Source organism: Erythrolamprus reginae, chromosome 1 (genome assembly GCF_031021105.1).
Source record: "Erythrolamprus reginae isolate rEryReg1 chromosome 1, rEryReg1.hap1, whole genome shotgun sequence".
NCBI classification, from domain to species: Eukaryota; Metazoa; Chordata; class Lepidosauria; order Squamata; family Dipsadidae; genus Erythrolamprus; species Erythrolamprus reginae.
The window spans coordinates 55,381,867-55,398,604 of record NC_091950.1 but is presented as its reverse complement, the minus strand read 5'-3'; the positions used below and the strand labels follow the sequence as shown (position 1 = coordinate 55,398,604).

The following is a 16,738-nucleotide window of genomic DNA, read 5'->3' as shown; positions in this document are numbered from 1 at the left end:
CAACTCTCCTCCAAAAGTTTTGAATGTGGCAACACTGGACTTTCTAACAAGATATCAGGCAACAATTTGTTTGAAAAGATATTTATTTATTTATTATTTATTTATTGTATTTATATGCCGCTCACTCCAAAAGGACACTGAGCATCTGTAAGTATGCATGTTTTTATATTATTGTTTTTATTGATTACATAATAAGTAAATACAACAACAATAAAAACAGTTAAGATCTAATAATAAAAATAAATAATAATAATATAAAAAACATACACACTTACAATCAGCCTAATTCCAGGCCTGCCAGAAAAGCCAGGTCTTAACGGCTTTCTGGAAGACAGGTAGGGTGGAGATAATGTGGATCTCTGGAGGCAGTTGTTTCCAAAGGGTCGGAACCACCACAGAGAAGGCTCTTCCCCGAGGTCCCGCCATCCAACATTGTTTGACGGATGGGACATGGAGAAGAACAATTCTGTGGGCCCTTACTGGCCGCAGCGAGGTATGAGGGAGGAGGCAGTCCTGTAAATAGTGCAGTGTTGGCGACCTTTTTGAGTGCCAAAATGGGAGTGCCCACGCATATGCCAAAAGTCAGGAGAGCAGTTACCTGGTGCATATGTACGCGACCAAGTGGCTGCTCTTCCTGTTTCTAGTATGCATGTGTGTTCCAGCCACTTGGACTTCTGATATCTGGCATGCACAAAGACCAGGTTGCCAGTGTGCATGTCCATGCCTGTACCAGGAAGAGCAGCCGCCCGGTGTGTGCATGTGCCATAGGTTTGCCACCCTGGGTATAGAGTTTCCTGCCTGAGCAGGGGGTTGGGCTAGACCACCTCCAAAGTCCCTTCCAACTCTGTTATACTAAATTCCATTGTTGTCAATCTGCTTGGACTAGAAGACTTCCAAGATCTTGATTTATGATCGTAAGCCTTTTGCCATGACACTCATATGTAGCTTACAGTTGGAAGCCAATAGCCAGCACTAACAGAAGAATCACCTATATCGTCATTACATTTAAAAGCAACTGAACAGAAACCCAGAAATCTCTATTGCAAATACGAACATTTATGTCATTCTGAAACTCGAATTTAGATGGAGTCACACACATCTTTTAAAACTTTAAGACGTTTGTCAAGAATCTCAGAATTCACTGTGGGCTTTTTCCTGGCTTAGCCTGGCTAAACCAGCTGCAGATTTGCCTAAGCAAAGCAAAACTTGGCTCCATGCTTTGCCTTGGCAAGCCTATGACAAACATTGGCAGTTCCATCAAGTCTGACAAACCTTGTCATATTGGTATTAAAACAGGATAAATAAAAATGATATATGGTATTTATATTTTGCCCTGTCTAAATGCCATTGAAATCAAAGTTGTATTCATGGGTGAATGTTCATTCTTTATTTTAGCAAGTCGTGCAAAGTTTTAGAAGCCCAACTTATGAGAAGCCACACACAAAATATGTAAAATCCTTCTCCCTTTATTGTTTCCTAGCAAATAATACTAAATGATACAAATGATACTAAAAAGAAAAAAAATCCCCAGAATAAAATAGCTTTTATCAGTTTTGATCTGTAATTGCACACACATGTAAGACACAGAGATGAAATGAAATCTACAAATTTGTTCAAGGTTTTCCAAACAAATATGTTCCCAAATACTTCCCAAACGGAAGGTCTTACAAGAACAGTGGTTCTCCCCAAAGTCTATGAAAAAGTGTTCCTTGTAGTTTACTTTGACCTAATTTTTTTTAAAAAATCTTTACAAACCTATTCATTGCTTGTCAACTCTCCCAGGTAAAGGAGACCGAAAAATCAGCCAAATGAGCTCATTCTACTATATTGTAAGGCAGCATTAACAGAATCTCCTGCCACCACTTTTAATTGCGCAATCAATTAGGATGCCTCCTTTCTAAGTTTCCTCTGACAGTCAACTCCTCCTCTTGTCTGATCGTTTCCTAGGCAGCTTCTCTTCCCCTTACTCCTCAAGGTCACTTATACATATCATTATATTACTTTAGCAGACTTCAAGGTCCATTTAGACATTTATGCATTTCAGATGGGGGAGGGGCTGCCCTCCTTAAGAGCCTTCCCCATGAGTTAGAAAGCATAATTTCTTAGCTCAGGTATCTTACTCTAAGGAAGACATTGTCCTTGAAAATGTGCTTGGCTCTTTTGCTCCCCACTCACAGGTAGTCTATGAAGTTTTGCAGTTCCTTGCAAGAGAACTAATTTATCAAAATGTTCAATAATTTCAGCAAGGTGGGCAGGTATCCACAGCTATTAAAAATGGATGTGGCTTCGATCACATGACTGCTATATTTCCTTTTTGGAGCTACCTCTCTGCATGCCCCTAGTAACAATATACACATATCTAGAAAAGATTTCTAACGCCAAACGTATTTTACTCCCCCAAAATCTATTTTTTTCCTTATTACATTTCTTATCACATGGTATATAATGACTTGCAGATCAGTAGTGGGTTTCAACTTTTTTACTATTGGTTCTGTGGGCATAGAAACATAGAAACATAGAAGATTGACGGCAGAAAAAGACATCATGGTCCATCTAGTCTGCCCTTATACTATTTCCTGTATTTTATCTTAGGATGGATATATGTTTATCCCAGGCATGTTTAAATTCAGTTACTGTGGATTGATCAACCACGTCTGCTGGAAGTTTGTTCCAAGGATCTACTATTCTTTCAGTAAAATAATATTTTCTCGTGTTGCTTTTGATCTTTCCCCCAACTAACTTCAGATTGTGCCCCCTTGTTCTTGTGTTCACTTTCCTATTAAAAACACTTCCCTCCTGAACCTTATTTAACCCTTTAACGTGTTTAAATGTTTCGATCATGTCCCCCCTTTCCCTTCTGTCCTCCAGACTATACAGATTGAGTTCATTAACTGGTGAATAGTGTCGCTTGGTGAGCATGGCAGGGGAAGGATACTGCAAAACCTCCATTTCCTCCCAATCAGCTGGCACTCAGGAGGCAGAGAAGAGATGGGGGCGGGGCCCAGTCATAGGTAGTATTTACCAGTTCTCCAAACTACTCAAACTTTCCACTATCGTTTCTCTGAACTACTCAAAATTTCTACCACTGGTCCTCTAGAACTAATCAGAATATGCTGAAACCCACCTGTTGCAGATCCATTTTATCCTAATAAACACCTTTCATTTCTGTAGTTGGTGAGAACTACCGCCTTGAATTGCTCACAAATATGTGTTTCCCAAAATTAAATTTGAAAAATCAGATATATTTTTAAGCTTAAAACTTTTAAAAAAGATACTTCCATGATCTATAAGAGAAGACCAAATGTTATCACTGAACTCTTGTGGTAGGCTACGATGCTGAATGAAAGAGGTTCTGATACAAACAGATGTATATCCTATTACTTCTTAATTCCAAATCACACCATATTCTCTGACTTGTTATTTAACTGTCTGTCATGTTCAATATTGCGAGATCTTGTACAACTTGCTCCTTTATCTACAGTAGCATCCTCAAGGTTCAATAGTAAAGAACTGTTTTAAGATTTGGATTGCATGATCATGACAAGCCCCCTCCTCTAGGTGATCCAAACACAAACAACTTGCTTTTAATTCCCTTCCAAGACAACTCAAACCCAAAGAACCATTCATTTACGGAAAGAAAATTTCTTATGCTCAAATCCATACATCTACTCATAGCACTTTGGAAATATGGGAGGTCTACCCTTATTTTGCTCTAGTTTGGAAATAATTGATCTAACAAACTCCTTAATTCCAATTCATTTGTACTTCATCAAAGCTGTGTCCTTTACTTGGGGGAAAAAACACAGGATCAAAGTTTGCATGTACTGTAGAAAACAGCACCTTTTCTACGGAAAGCAATTAAAACATTAAGTTCTGCCGAATGTGGGCGAAGCTAAGGAATCAAAGACCACATTTGCTATAGGCATAAATATCATTGCCAAATTCAATAATGGGAAAAACACTTTCTCTTTCTATAAAATAAGACAGAATTGCCCATCATAAAATGGGGCTTGGCTATTTATTAGCAAATAGCTCATTTCCCCCTGAGTCACTACTTTTTTCTACAGGCTGATGGCTTCCTTAGAAATTTTTTTGGTCTCAATATGGGTTTCAACAAATAATGAAGAGATTAGATTTATCTTTAAAGCTCATTTCTCAAACCACAACCTGTCGTTTGGATGAAACTCAATGTCTTAATAATGTTATACCTATAAATAATTTATTGAAAAGTATCTTATCCAAATTAAATTAAATTATGTAGCTTACCTGTCAAACATCTCCAATCTGTAGCCTTTCAGAAGTCTTAAAATTGCAATTCTTGTCAATTCCATTCAATGTAAGATGATTGTATTCCAATACTTCTGGAAGGTATTAGATAGTCAAAGACCTACTTAGAAGACCTACTTAGAAGAGCCCTCCACTCCTCTACTCGCAATGGAATACCCTATGCCAGGGGTCCCCAACCACCGGGCTGCGGACCAGTACCAGGCCGCGGGGCATGTTGCACCGGTCCGTGGAGTCAGCAGCTGCCAGTCCTCCTGCCGCCGCCCCCTCCCTCCAGTGCTTCATCTCCCACTGGGAAAGAGGCCTCGGGAGGCAGGTTCTGCCGGCCACAGGGCAATGGACGGGACAGAGGGGCGGGAAGGACCGGGAGGCTCAAGCCTCTTTTGGCTTCTGCCGTCGCACGCCTTTGCGTTTTTGGCTGGGGGGGGAGGCAGGAGGGCCGGCCTGACCCCCTCCCTCCAGCGCTTCACCTGCCGCTGGGCAAGAGGGTTTAGGAGGCAGGTTCTGCCGGCCACAGGGCGATGGCAGGAAAGAGGGGCGGGAAGGACCAGCACCCCCATGCTTAATCCCGCCCCCAACCACACCCCTTTCTGCCCCCACCGGGCCATAGAAAAATTGCCTTGCTGAAACTGGTCCCTGGTAGAAAAAACGTTGGGGACCACTGCCCTATGCAACTAGACTTACAAGCCTAGGTTTAGAAAGTTAGAACTACGTCGCCTTAAACAGGACCTAAACATAGCCCATAAAATCATCTGCTACAATGTCCTTCTTGTCAACGACTACTTCAGCTTCAACCACACAACACAGGAGCACACAGCAGATACAAAGTTAAAGAAAACTATTCCAAACTCAACTGCAGGAAATACAACTTTAGTAACCGAATAGTTAATGTATGGAACTCACTACCTGACTCTATAGAACCACCACCTAACTCTTACCCTTAGACTATCCACTGTTGACCTCACCTGATTCCTAAGAGATCAATAAGGGGTGTGCATAAGCGCACCAGCGTGCCTATCATCCTCTGTCCTAATGTTTCTCTTCTACTAGTATCATGTATATAAATATTGTTATATCTTTGTATACCACCAATACATACTTGACTAAATGAATGAATGAATGAATGAATAAAATGGTAACTACATATTGTAACACTTCTGGAAGGTATTGGATAGTCAAAAACCTACTTGGAAAGAGAAGAATTGTCTTGTCCCATGTTGAATAGTGGAATTGAATTCTTGTCCCATAATCTCTTTGGAATATTTCCTAGTGCCTAATCTTTGACAAGTAGTAAAGAACGTCTTTGTATTTTTTTCCTATCTTACTAACAGAAAATACCATATTTTCCAGACTATAAAACGTACCCCCCCCCAAAAAGGGGGTAAAATTTAGGTGTGTCTTATAGACCGGTACATCTAATAGTCTGAAAAATATGGTATATCTTAGAACATATGTACTTTTATATATACATTTTGTGTAAAGTGAATTTATTTATTTGTTTTTTAAAATGATAGGCCAGTGGAGTCCTTGGTGCTAGTTTAATGGTTTTCTTGTAGACATTTCATTAGCTGGCTAGGTAACATATTTTAGTGCTAGAAGAAAATGGGATTTGTTAACTATTTATATGAAATAGATAGTCCTTTGGTGGGGGTATCTTCTTTCTTATTGGGGTTTCCCTGATTAGGCTGTTGTTTAACAGCCTAAAAATGGGCCATTAATAATAGGCCACTTTGTATTCCCTAAGTTCTACAGTACTTACTTACTTAGTTACTTATTTAGTTTGACTTCTATGCCACCCTTTTCAAATGATTCAGGTTGGTGTACAACTTAATAAATATAGTATAATACACATGTATAGAAATCTAATATTAAAAATTACTATTAAAAACACATTTATTTATTTGTTTATTTATTTATTTGATTTGTATACCTCCACATTTGCCTAATCAGTCACTCTTGTACAACCTGCTGGAATTTTTTGTTGGAATTTAATCTATTTAATACAAGTAAAACTTGAAAAATTAGAATATCATGCAAAAGTTCATTTATTTCAGTATATGAGAGAGACTATATGAGAGAGACTCATTATATGCAAAACAGGATAGTTCAAGCCATGATTTGTCATAATTGTGATGATTTAGGGGGTACAGCTCATAAAAATCCCAAATCCCCTATCTCAGAAAATTAGAATATTACATGCAATCAATAAAACAAGGATGAGCAAGAAACTCATCTAGAACAAATGAATTCTTCAAAGATAGAAATGAAGGATGTATTTCATTGCATTTCTTTCATTTCTCCTTGACTGGAAACAATTTTATTTTCTAGCAGATCTTGAGAAAAAAAGATGAAGCTGCTTTAAGAACCTGATTTATTAATCTGACTCTTAAGGTAAAGGCAACATTATTTTAGCTTTGCACAGAAAAAGTGAGGTTGTTTTAATGGAGAGAAACGGGGGTGTTTTGTTTGAACAAGATCTAAAATACTTTCTCCAAACCATTTTTGAAGATTGCAATCCTGCTTCATAATGCTGCCAACGCTCAGCAACATAATATGGCCCTGGAATCCAACATGCTATTTAGTTTTGAATTAAACAAAAATTGGATGAGGCTGTAGCAACTAAGTGGAATATGCCCCAGTGACCGGACAGATCCCACAGAGTTGGCCTTCCCCAGATCCCGTCAGACTAGCAGTGCTGGCTGGTGGGGCTGCGGGGACGGGCCTTTTCTGTGGCAGCTCCGGTCCTCTAGAACCAACTCCCCCTGGATATTTGCACTGCCCCCACCCTCCTGGCCTTTCGAAAGGCCTTAAAAACACTGCTTTGCTGGCAGGTCTGGGGCCCTTGAGTGACAACATCTTGCTCTGGCCTTTAGTTATGAATGAAAGATGGATGGGAGAGTTTTTTTAATCTTGGGATTTTAAACTTTGTATTTCCATTTTTAACTTTGTATACCACCCTTATAAATGAATGAATGAATGAAAGAGAGAAAGAAAGAAAGAAAGAAAGAAAGAAAAAAACAGCCAAAATTAAATCTAATTTGGTTCAATAAGAATTAAATTACTTAACTGTGCATAATAGGATGCTTTTTCTGGTACTTAATAATTGTTCCACTTTGTAACACTACAGATTACCCTGTAGCCTATCTGAAGGAATTCTTAGCTAAAACCAAAGTTTTTTAGGAGAAAATCTAGTCCAGCTCCTCCAATTTATGCATATTTTCTTTCTTTAATGACATGTATAAATTCATGTTACCAAGTTCATGAAAAATGAAGGGCATTCTGTTCTCATAATTAATGAGCATAAAAAGGTTGCTTGTTTTCATATGGCAAAGAAGTGAAGAAAGAACACTGGCACCCCATGGTTTGGAGTTTGCCAATGACAAACAGTTTGTTCCACCCACTTTTATCCCTTTAGGCAATCAAATACTATTTTGCTCCCAGCCTTTCTCAAAGAAGTGCTTCCCTTTCTGGAAATAACAAATGTTTACCCTTAGCATATGGAGAATACCAACAACAGTCAGTTAAATCACATGTGCAGGATTCCCTGAAAAATTGTGCCAACAACACATGTCAACAATGTGAAAAGCATTTTGTGCCCAGCTTCCATTATACCCAAGAGAGAAGCTCTTTTGCAAGTTAACTCTTTCAATCAAAATCAAGAGCAGTCCAGAGTCCTGATGGATTAATAATGCATTACACTTTGAAGAGAAAGCCAGAAAGTTACATTTATGTGGTTTGTGCATATTCTTTTGTCTTTAGAGATTTATTAATCACTTAATAAAGAAGACAAACTAGCGAAGTCTATCTTTCAGGAAACTTCTAAATTCTGTTGTAAATTCCACTTGCCTTCTCCTTAAGATGGATTATTAATACTGCATTTCAAAATACCAAAAATGCTTTATGTACCTTATTGCAATAATATTTTCAACAGAGTCAACGGGGAATAGAAATGATGGTAAAACCAATGTAAAATAGCAAAGAACTAAATTTAAGAAGTTTAAAATTCTTAAAATTGGGCATTAAGTAATGTTATCTAGTGCAAAGTAATATTAGGTTGCAATCATATGTACTCTTAGCTGGAAATAAGTGCCGCAGAGTACAGTGGGAATTGCTTTCTTAAAAAATGGTCCATAATAGCTAATGTTTCTAATAAATCTCTCATCTTGGAACCCTTTTATCACCTTAATTACTGGAATACAGAATGGGTTTATCTTCTTAAGCCACAACTCAGATGACAAAACAGTGCCAGCCCAGTGTTTCTGATTTCTAATGAATTGCAGAAACTTATTGTTGCTTTTTCAGGGTTTTTGTTTTGGCTGAAAGGATTAGCACATCATATTACTTTTCTTCCCTTTCCTTCTAATCGTGTCACATTCTCAGGGAAACTGCTTGAACAAGTCCTTGCAGTTTTCTTGGCAAGATTTCAAAAATGGTTTGCCACTGCATCCTTCCCAGGGCTGAGAAAAAGTGACTTGCCTAAGTTGGCTTCATGTCTTAACAGCAACTGCACTTATATGCTGCACCCTAGTGCTTTTACAGCACTCCCTGAGAGATTTATAGAGTTAGCCTATTGCTCCTAACAATCTGGGTCCTCATTTTCCTGACCTCAGGATAGAAGGGTGAGTCAATCTCAAGCCCCATCAGGATTGAACTTCAAGCTGTGGGCAGTTTTCCTGCAATATTGCATTCTAATTACTGAAGTCACCAGGGCATTTAAAAGAATAAATGATGCCTTAACTACTGCACCAAGCTAGCTCTCCGCTATATTACTCTTAATTACACATATGCCTCTGCAGGCGAACACCCAGTTGATCTTAGATGATCTCCGAAACAGAGTTGCCCACGATTAGTACTCAAATGCAGAACCACCTGCAAATTCTGGGTGTTGTGGCCTTTCGGCCGCCAGCCCCTCTAACAGCCAAATCAGAGGAGGAGGTGGTGTGAGATTCAGGATCAGCATCAAGGCAACCTGAGAAGTCCAAGAGGGAAGAGGGAATAGAACTGTTAGAAAGAGAAACAGAGGCGGAACCTGGGCCATCCGCCAACCCTCAGATGATGTGTCAACAGCCCCCAGGTTTGGAGGTGGCTGATGAGGAAGAGGAAGAATAGCTGGGTCCAGTGCCTCGTGTGTGTATACACGGAAGGCAGAGGAGAGGAGAGCAGTAGAAATATGTGGGCTGATCCTTTGGAATCAGGGTGCTAGCAATTTGCTGCTAGCAAAGCCCCACTCTAGCTCTGGGGATAAAAGGTAGGGGGCAGAGATAAATAGATGTGGCAGACAATTATTCATCTTCCAGGATGGACTTGTTAGCCTGCAGTGAGATAAAAACTTTATGCCAGGGCTGCCGACACTCCTAATAAAGGAATATTTGAGTTCACTTCAGAGGTTTTGTCATGTTTGGGGAGCTGAGTTAGAACACTGGGGCTTGGCCATTAGAAAGCTACAGTGGGTCCCACCAGTTTAAGCTTAAGTTTAATTGGATTTGTATGCCGTCCCTCTCCGAGGACTCGGGGCGGCTCACAGCATATTTAAAAGACAAACAGTACATTAGAATTAAAAAACTTAAAATTTGTAAAAATACTTTAAAAACATTCATTAAACATTCACCCAATAAATTACATTAAAAACACTCATTGGTCAGGGGGAAAATCTAATGACCCCAGGCCTAGCAGCAAAGATGAGTTTTTAAACTCCATCAGAAGGCAAATCTCTTGGGGGGGGGGAGCTGATTCCAGAGGGCCATACCCCCCCCCCCACAGAGAAGGCTCTTCCCCTAGGCCCCACCAACCGGCATTGTTTGACTGATAGGACCCTGAGGAGGCCAACTCTGTGGGACCTCACTGGACGCTGGGATTCATGTGGCAGAAGGTGGTGTCAGAGATGAACTGGTCCTATGCCATCTAGGGCTTTATAGGTCATAACCAAGTGAAAAAGTGATTAGGGTTAGGGTCCCGCCACCAGTGGTCACACAAGTGAAGGATGTTTGGGAGACATAAACACACGCTGAGAGCAAATGCACCAAGATAAATTCCTTGTGTCCAATCACACTTGGCCAATAAAATTCTATTCTATTCTATTCTATTCTATTCCATTCCATTCCATTCTATTCTTAAAGGATGTCAAGTTTACAATTTACAGCATCTGTTCTTGTTTTTTCTCCAGAACATGCCAAGGACCGAACATGTCAAGTTCAGTCCAGAACACGCCAAGGATAACCCTTAATGACAGTCCCAATACATTCCAAGTGAATTGGGAGGAAAAAACATTGCCAAACATTTTTGTGTGTTTATGTGTATATTGAGAGATCTATTCTGCATCTTTGGTAACAGGAAGGATTCCTCCAAAGTTCACTTCTAATAAATCTGATGTCAATGAAGACTGAATAACACTATGATGTGGCTATTATCAGGAAAAATAAAATATCTATTAAGAAAAAAGTACGCAAAGTTATAGTAAGATCATAACTCTTGATGCTCCTGAAATGCCCTGGCCTAAATGAGAGGGAAAAACGTCATTTTACAGATTGAAATAGAACATTTTAGGAGAAGCACCCATAAGTAAACTGCAACAGAGAGGAGGGGTTCAGGCTGTTTTCCAAAGCACCAGAAGGCCAGACAAGGAATAATGGATGGAAGCTGACCAAAGAGAGATTCAACCTGGAAATAAGGAGGAACTTTCTGTCGGTGAGAGTGATCAACCAAGGAAACCCAGCTTTCCTGCAGAGGTTGTGAGAGCTCAACACTTGAGACTTTCAAAAGGAGACTGGACTGCCACACGTCCGAAATGTGTAGCGTCCATTCCAACTCTAATAATAAATAAACCTTCTCAGAGGATTGACCAGAAATGCCTTTTCCCCCAAAATGACAGTTCAGCTCTTAACTTATACATTCAGCAAAAGGTACAGTATCAACTAGGCCTCTTGAAATTGATTCAGCAAAGTTACAATATAAATAGCACAAGTACTCAGTTGCACAATCCACCTTCTCTTCTGTCTTGCACTAGGGCTCCTCCCTTCCCACAGAAGGTGTTTTCCCTTATTGTAGGCACACCCACTTTTTTTTTAAAAAAAAGAAGCCAAGTTCTTCTTCTTTTCTTATTTTTTTTAGGCACACCCATTTTGTGAAGCCAACCCTGGCGGGCAACTCCACATCTGGTTCTTCTTCAAAGCCTCTCTCCATGTTCCTCCACGTGCCTTTTCACCACAGCACAACTGCCAATTCTGCAGCCTAAACTCTGGCGCAATCCACACAACAACACAGCGGATCCACAAAACATGCCCCTAAAATGAATTTTAATTATTCTAGTACAACAATTATCTCTTTTTTTGGGGGGGGGGGAGACGACTTCTTAACAGTCAATGCAGCCAGTTCTTCCTCTATTGAGCCAGTTCAAATACCATGGTGTTTAGCACGCAAGGCATTTTGGAGGATACAGTAATTATGGCAGGAAACACGAGGGAAACTGAGAGCGGCAAAGGCAACTAGCCTACAATGAGAGCAGCATTTTTTAAAATATACTGTATGTTTTATTTTTTGGGCAAGGGGGGGTTGTGAGCCACCTAGAGTCCCTAGGGAGTTGGGCGGCATACAAATGGAATAAAATAAAATAAAATAAAAACAAATATTTATTTATTTAATAAATAAATATTTTTTTATTTATTGGATTTTTATGCCGCCCCTCTGCAAGGACTCCAAGAGTCCTGTATGCATTTAAAAAAAACTTTTTACATAAAACAACTTTTTCAAGAACACCAAAGCAAGAATACTAGGCATTGCTGGCACTGGACAGTTTGAAAACTCAAAAAAGGCTGGGAAGGGGAGGAAGTTGGCCCGGCAACACACCCCGGAGTCTCTTGCCTTCTTTTAACATTTTCAGCCCGGCCGACTAATGCTTCCCACGGTCACCGGTATTCCTCTCCCCGTAAGCGACCGACTCCGCAAGAGCAAAGTTTGCTTTCTCTCCAATGGAAACAGCCCCCATCACTCGCTGCAGCCGGGGAGCGATTCCCGCGTTGGCAGCTGAAGAATTCACCAGTTTTGCCTTCAGGGTGCTCCATCACTGGAGCTCTTTTAAGAACAGGCTGTCCGAAATGGTATAAGGTCCCCCTCCTGCACGGAAAGGGCAGGGGCTGGACTAGAAGACCTCCAAGGTTCCTTCCACCTTCTATTCTCATTCGGATTCAAAGCGAACCCTGCGAGTCGGGACTGACTCGAGCCACCTTCCCCGCCGGCCCCCTCCTATATTACCCTCGACCCCCTCCACACACACACACACTGACGGCTGGAGTTCCGCTCACCTCCCCGAGAAGCGCCTCCAAACGAGCCCCTCCGCCAAGACCGCCCTTGCAGCCGGAGGGCTCCAGGACCCGGAGCTGCGGCGCCTTTTCGAATCAATGGCTCTGGCAGCGACTCCTCCCACTCGGCCTTCCCCGGGCTCACTTGCCCTCTTCCTGCTGCTGCTGGCGAAGCGCCACTTGACTCATCTTTTCGCCGCAGAGCGCTGCGCAGAACTGATCTCGGGGACGGGAGGTGGTTGGGGGGGGGGATTAGAAGGGCGGGCCGGGCCGGGACCCGAGAGAGGGAGGCTGTCGGCCGTTCCCTTTGCGCGCCCTTGGCTGAGATCCGCTAGTTGCGATTCTCGGGAGGCGGGCGGGTTTGTGCCGCTACGCGCTCGCGTTTCTATCCCCCGCCTGGGCAGGCGAGACACAGCGCGCATGCAAAAAAAAAAGCGGCACGCTTATGTAACCGAGCGGGGCACCGTTTAGCGACCGAACGGAGCTGACGCAACGGCCGGGACCTTTCAGAGGCCTTTCAGAGGGCCCCTGGCGGCCGCGGCCCGCACGAATGAATCCCAGCCAACTTTCTCCTCCCCTCCCTTAATTAAGATTGTTTACTGTCATCTGAGCGGGTCTCGGACGCCTTCCAGCATTTCCTGGCGGCCGCGGGCTCTCCGTCTCCGTAGTGGCCGCGTCGTCGTTTCCTACTCCCGTGGTGGTCCGTCGCTCCCGGTCAGATCAAGTTTGCCCGGAGCAAAAGGAAAAATGAGGCGCGGGCTTTGCCGGCTTTACGGTCGCCTTGGCGCGTTTGTCCGCTTGGCCCGACCGCGCCGCTGAAAGGGTTTGTGTGTGGGAACTCTCGCCGCTCCCATCTCCCGCGCCGCTTGGAAACCTATTTCGGCCAGTGGGGCAGAATGTGCCCGTGCCCGCGATGACCGCATAAAGCACCCTATATGATGAAAAGGGAGACGGGCGCTCGGAATGGTGGCGGGAAAGCATGGTGCTCAGGCCCCTGTTTGACTACAAACGCCTGAGGAGGAGGAATGAGTTTGGTGCGGTTGCTGTTGCCACATCTGAGGGAAATTCTTCGCAAGAAACGCGAGAGACTTCAAAAATTGCCCTATTTTCAGCCATTCTTTTCAAGTCTAATTAGTATCCTGTAGTAGTAACTACTGCAACTACTACACTACTACTAAATAATAAGTAGTAATTAAGGCACCACAATAGAAACCAGAAGATTAATCCAAGCCAAATGAGTGACCTTGGGCTCGTCCTCCTTTCTCTCAGCATTGGAAAAAATAGGCCCAGGATCCAAAATCTTGCCAAGAAAATTGCATGGAATTGTCCAGTCACTAGGAGTCAAGGCTGACTAAGCCAACCCTCCCTCTCAAAATGGTGCTAGGAAACATTTAGTCATTTCACATTGAATTAATAAAAGCAAAAAGCCGTATTTAAGAAAAGTGTTGGAACTTTTGACTTTTCTAAGAAAGTCAGAAGCATTATGTGACCCAGCTAATAGGTGCTACTAAAATTCCAGATTCTTTTATATTTGTGGAAAGAATAGTAGAAGAGATAGTTGGCCCACGCCCCACAGGGGGCCAATTTGATTTTTAATGCGGGCAATTGGAACCTTGTTTAAACCACATTAATGGCCTTTTAGGCTTCCTCTATGTGAGCAGTTCACTTTTTGAGTAGTAAGAATTATATGGGGGGGGGCATCGGGATTTTAGACATGCTTAGGTGGGACATGGCCCAAAAAAAGGTTGGGAACCACTGGTCTATCATCAGTAGTAAAAACGAAATTTATTATTTAACAAAAAATAAATAAAACATAAACAATAATGAAATATATATAAATTTTTTAAAAAAGAAAAAACCTCTAAAGGGCAGAGTCAACGGACCATTGTCTCTTTTTTTTTTGCCATAACATCTGTGTTTCTATGTAATATTGATGTAATATTTTCAGAGATTCATATCTTTTTGAGCGATATCTCTGTCACATGGACATTGTCATCTGCTGAAAGTAAATAGATTCTCTGTGCTCTGCTTTTAGCAAAAACACTTTTTGGCATTGGTTGAAGGTTAAACATGTGGCCCCAACTACTCAATGCTTTGCAATATTGATATCATTAACAACAGAGGAAGGAATTTCTTAGCTATGGATTTTACAATGAAATATGGCCACCATTTATGAGAATGAATTCATGTGCTCTGTCTATTGTTTCTTTTCTCAGAGTTTCATTTCATTTTCTTGTTTTATAATTTTGTGTATAGTTTCTTTTTAAAAAATTCTGTCAAGTAATAAAATCATTTTTTGAAAAAAGTTCATGTTTATTATACTAGATTCAGTAGTGAGCAATAATTGTTCTCTGCAGTTCTGGATAACTTAGCTTATGTGCTAAGCCAGACCTGGGCACGATGCGACCCGAGGGCCGGATGCTCGCCCACTGTCTGTGACTGACCCGCGGAGGTCGGTCCAACTTTTCTAGATAAGAACTGGATGTTCAAGATATAATATATAATTATATATATAACATATAATATAATATATAGTTATAATTTATAATTATAATGTAATTAACTCAGTTCTACCCAATAATATACAGTATTGGGTAGAACTGAGTTAATTATATTAGTCTGGCCCTCTAAAACCATCCCAATTTCTCATGCGGCCCTATGGCAAAATTAATTGCCCACCCCTGTACTACTACTAGTAGTAGTACTACTACTACTAATAATAATAATAATAATAATAATAATTTATTAGATTTGTATGCCGCCCCTCTCCGAAGATACTAAGCTATTTAAGAATGTGTTCACAATTCTCAGCAACCTTAAAATACAGTTCCTTCTTAAGGCAATGAATAGCAATTAAAAAGGAAGAAAATTAGAGTAAATTTATAGAATAGACTGCAATCCCATTTATGTCTGGTAAGAAGTATAAAAGAATAGTGGTCTGAATTTAAATGTGTTTCAGAGCATATGGGGTGTTTTGGCTAGCTGGCATCTGCTGACAGGCACTTAAAATAGTTGCATTTGTGCCTGGGATTGCACAACTGCCCTCTGCAGCTGCAGTGCATTTCCTGAAAAAGATACTTTTGGTTTAAGAGTTGCTAACAGTTGCACATGCACCAAAGTATTTTTTTCTGAAAGTATTTTGGACTCCCATCTCTTAATCAAAATAATATCTGGCTGAAATGCACAGGTACACATACCATAGGACAGTACCTTGGTTGTCTTATGCAGCAAAGACTATTGTCAAATTAATATGATTTGCTTCAAATTCCCACACTGATAATGCGGTGCCCTCCCCTCACCCATGCACACTACCCCTGCACTGCCTCCCTGCACATGTGCACAGGCCTTACTGAAGACTCTGGACTGCCGGTAGGCCTGTTGGACCATTTTTTTTGCCATCCCAGGGTTCAGGAGGTTTTCCTGAAACCTGGGGAGAGCGAAAACGGCTGAAAAGAAGGCTGAAAATCAGCTGACTAGCCTGCACATGCATGTTGGAGCTGACATAGGGCAACGCCTTGCATACCCTCAGATATGGCTCTGCGTGCCACCTGGGCCATAAGTTCACCATCACTGGTTTATGATATAACCAAATTATCTCTATTTCTGGTCCCTCTGCTGTTTCATTAAATGATAAAGAAGATTGGATGAAACAGTTCCAAAGAATTTGCAAAAGGAGACAGCTCAAGGAAGGAAACAGTTAAAAGGGACAGCTTCAAGGAAGTTTTGGCACTGTAAGTCCCATTGGATTCAGTGGGAGAGAGTTAAATAACATCTAATTTGCCTAATGGGAAACAAACATAAGACATGGGTTCTAGGACTGTTTTGCTTTTCTCAACCGTGGCAACGTTAGCATGTATGGACTCCAACTCCCAGATTTCCCCAGTCACTTCCGTTCTGGGGGCTGAAGTCTAGGCATTTTAAAGCTGCCAATGTCCTAAGGAAATGTGTCACAAGCAGTAAATGACAGACACCACCTGACTTTCCATAGGACTCCCTTCTGTCTGCTATCAGCCAATTTTAATCCCATGTAGCAGCTGCCTGTCCCTTAAATAGTTTGATAGTTAGAAATGGAGCAGCACACATAAATAAAATGCTCCATTGGCCTCTGACACATACTGTAGTTCCATAACTTATATCCTTTAAAGAAACAAACGGGCTAT

General features: G+C 41.3%; 1 protein-coding gene across 6 annotated transcripts in view; it reads right to left on the bottom strand.

Annotated features, from left to right (window-relative positions):
* Positions 1–13,326, bottom strand: part of SYNE3 (spectrin repeat containing nuclear envelope family member 3) — a 78,336-nt gene extending 65,010 nt beyond the window's left edge. For 2 of the 6 annotated variants that reach the window (XM_070752785.1, XM_070752795.1), the window contains exon 1: positions 12,127–12,192. In XM_070752785.1, the coding sequence (XP_070608886.1) occupies positions 12,127–12,154 (28 nt within the window). In that variant the 5' untranslated portion in view covers positions 12,155–12,192. Of the gene's footprint in view, positions 1–12,126; positions 12,193–12,581; positions 12,680–13,178 lie in introns of those variants that run through there. The other 4 variants (XM_070752823.1, XM_070752775.1, XM_070752814.1 and 1 more) reach the window with 4 other exon arrangements.
* Positions 13,327–16,738: the final 3,412 nt, after the last annotated feature.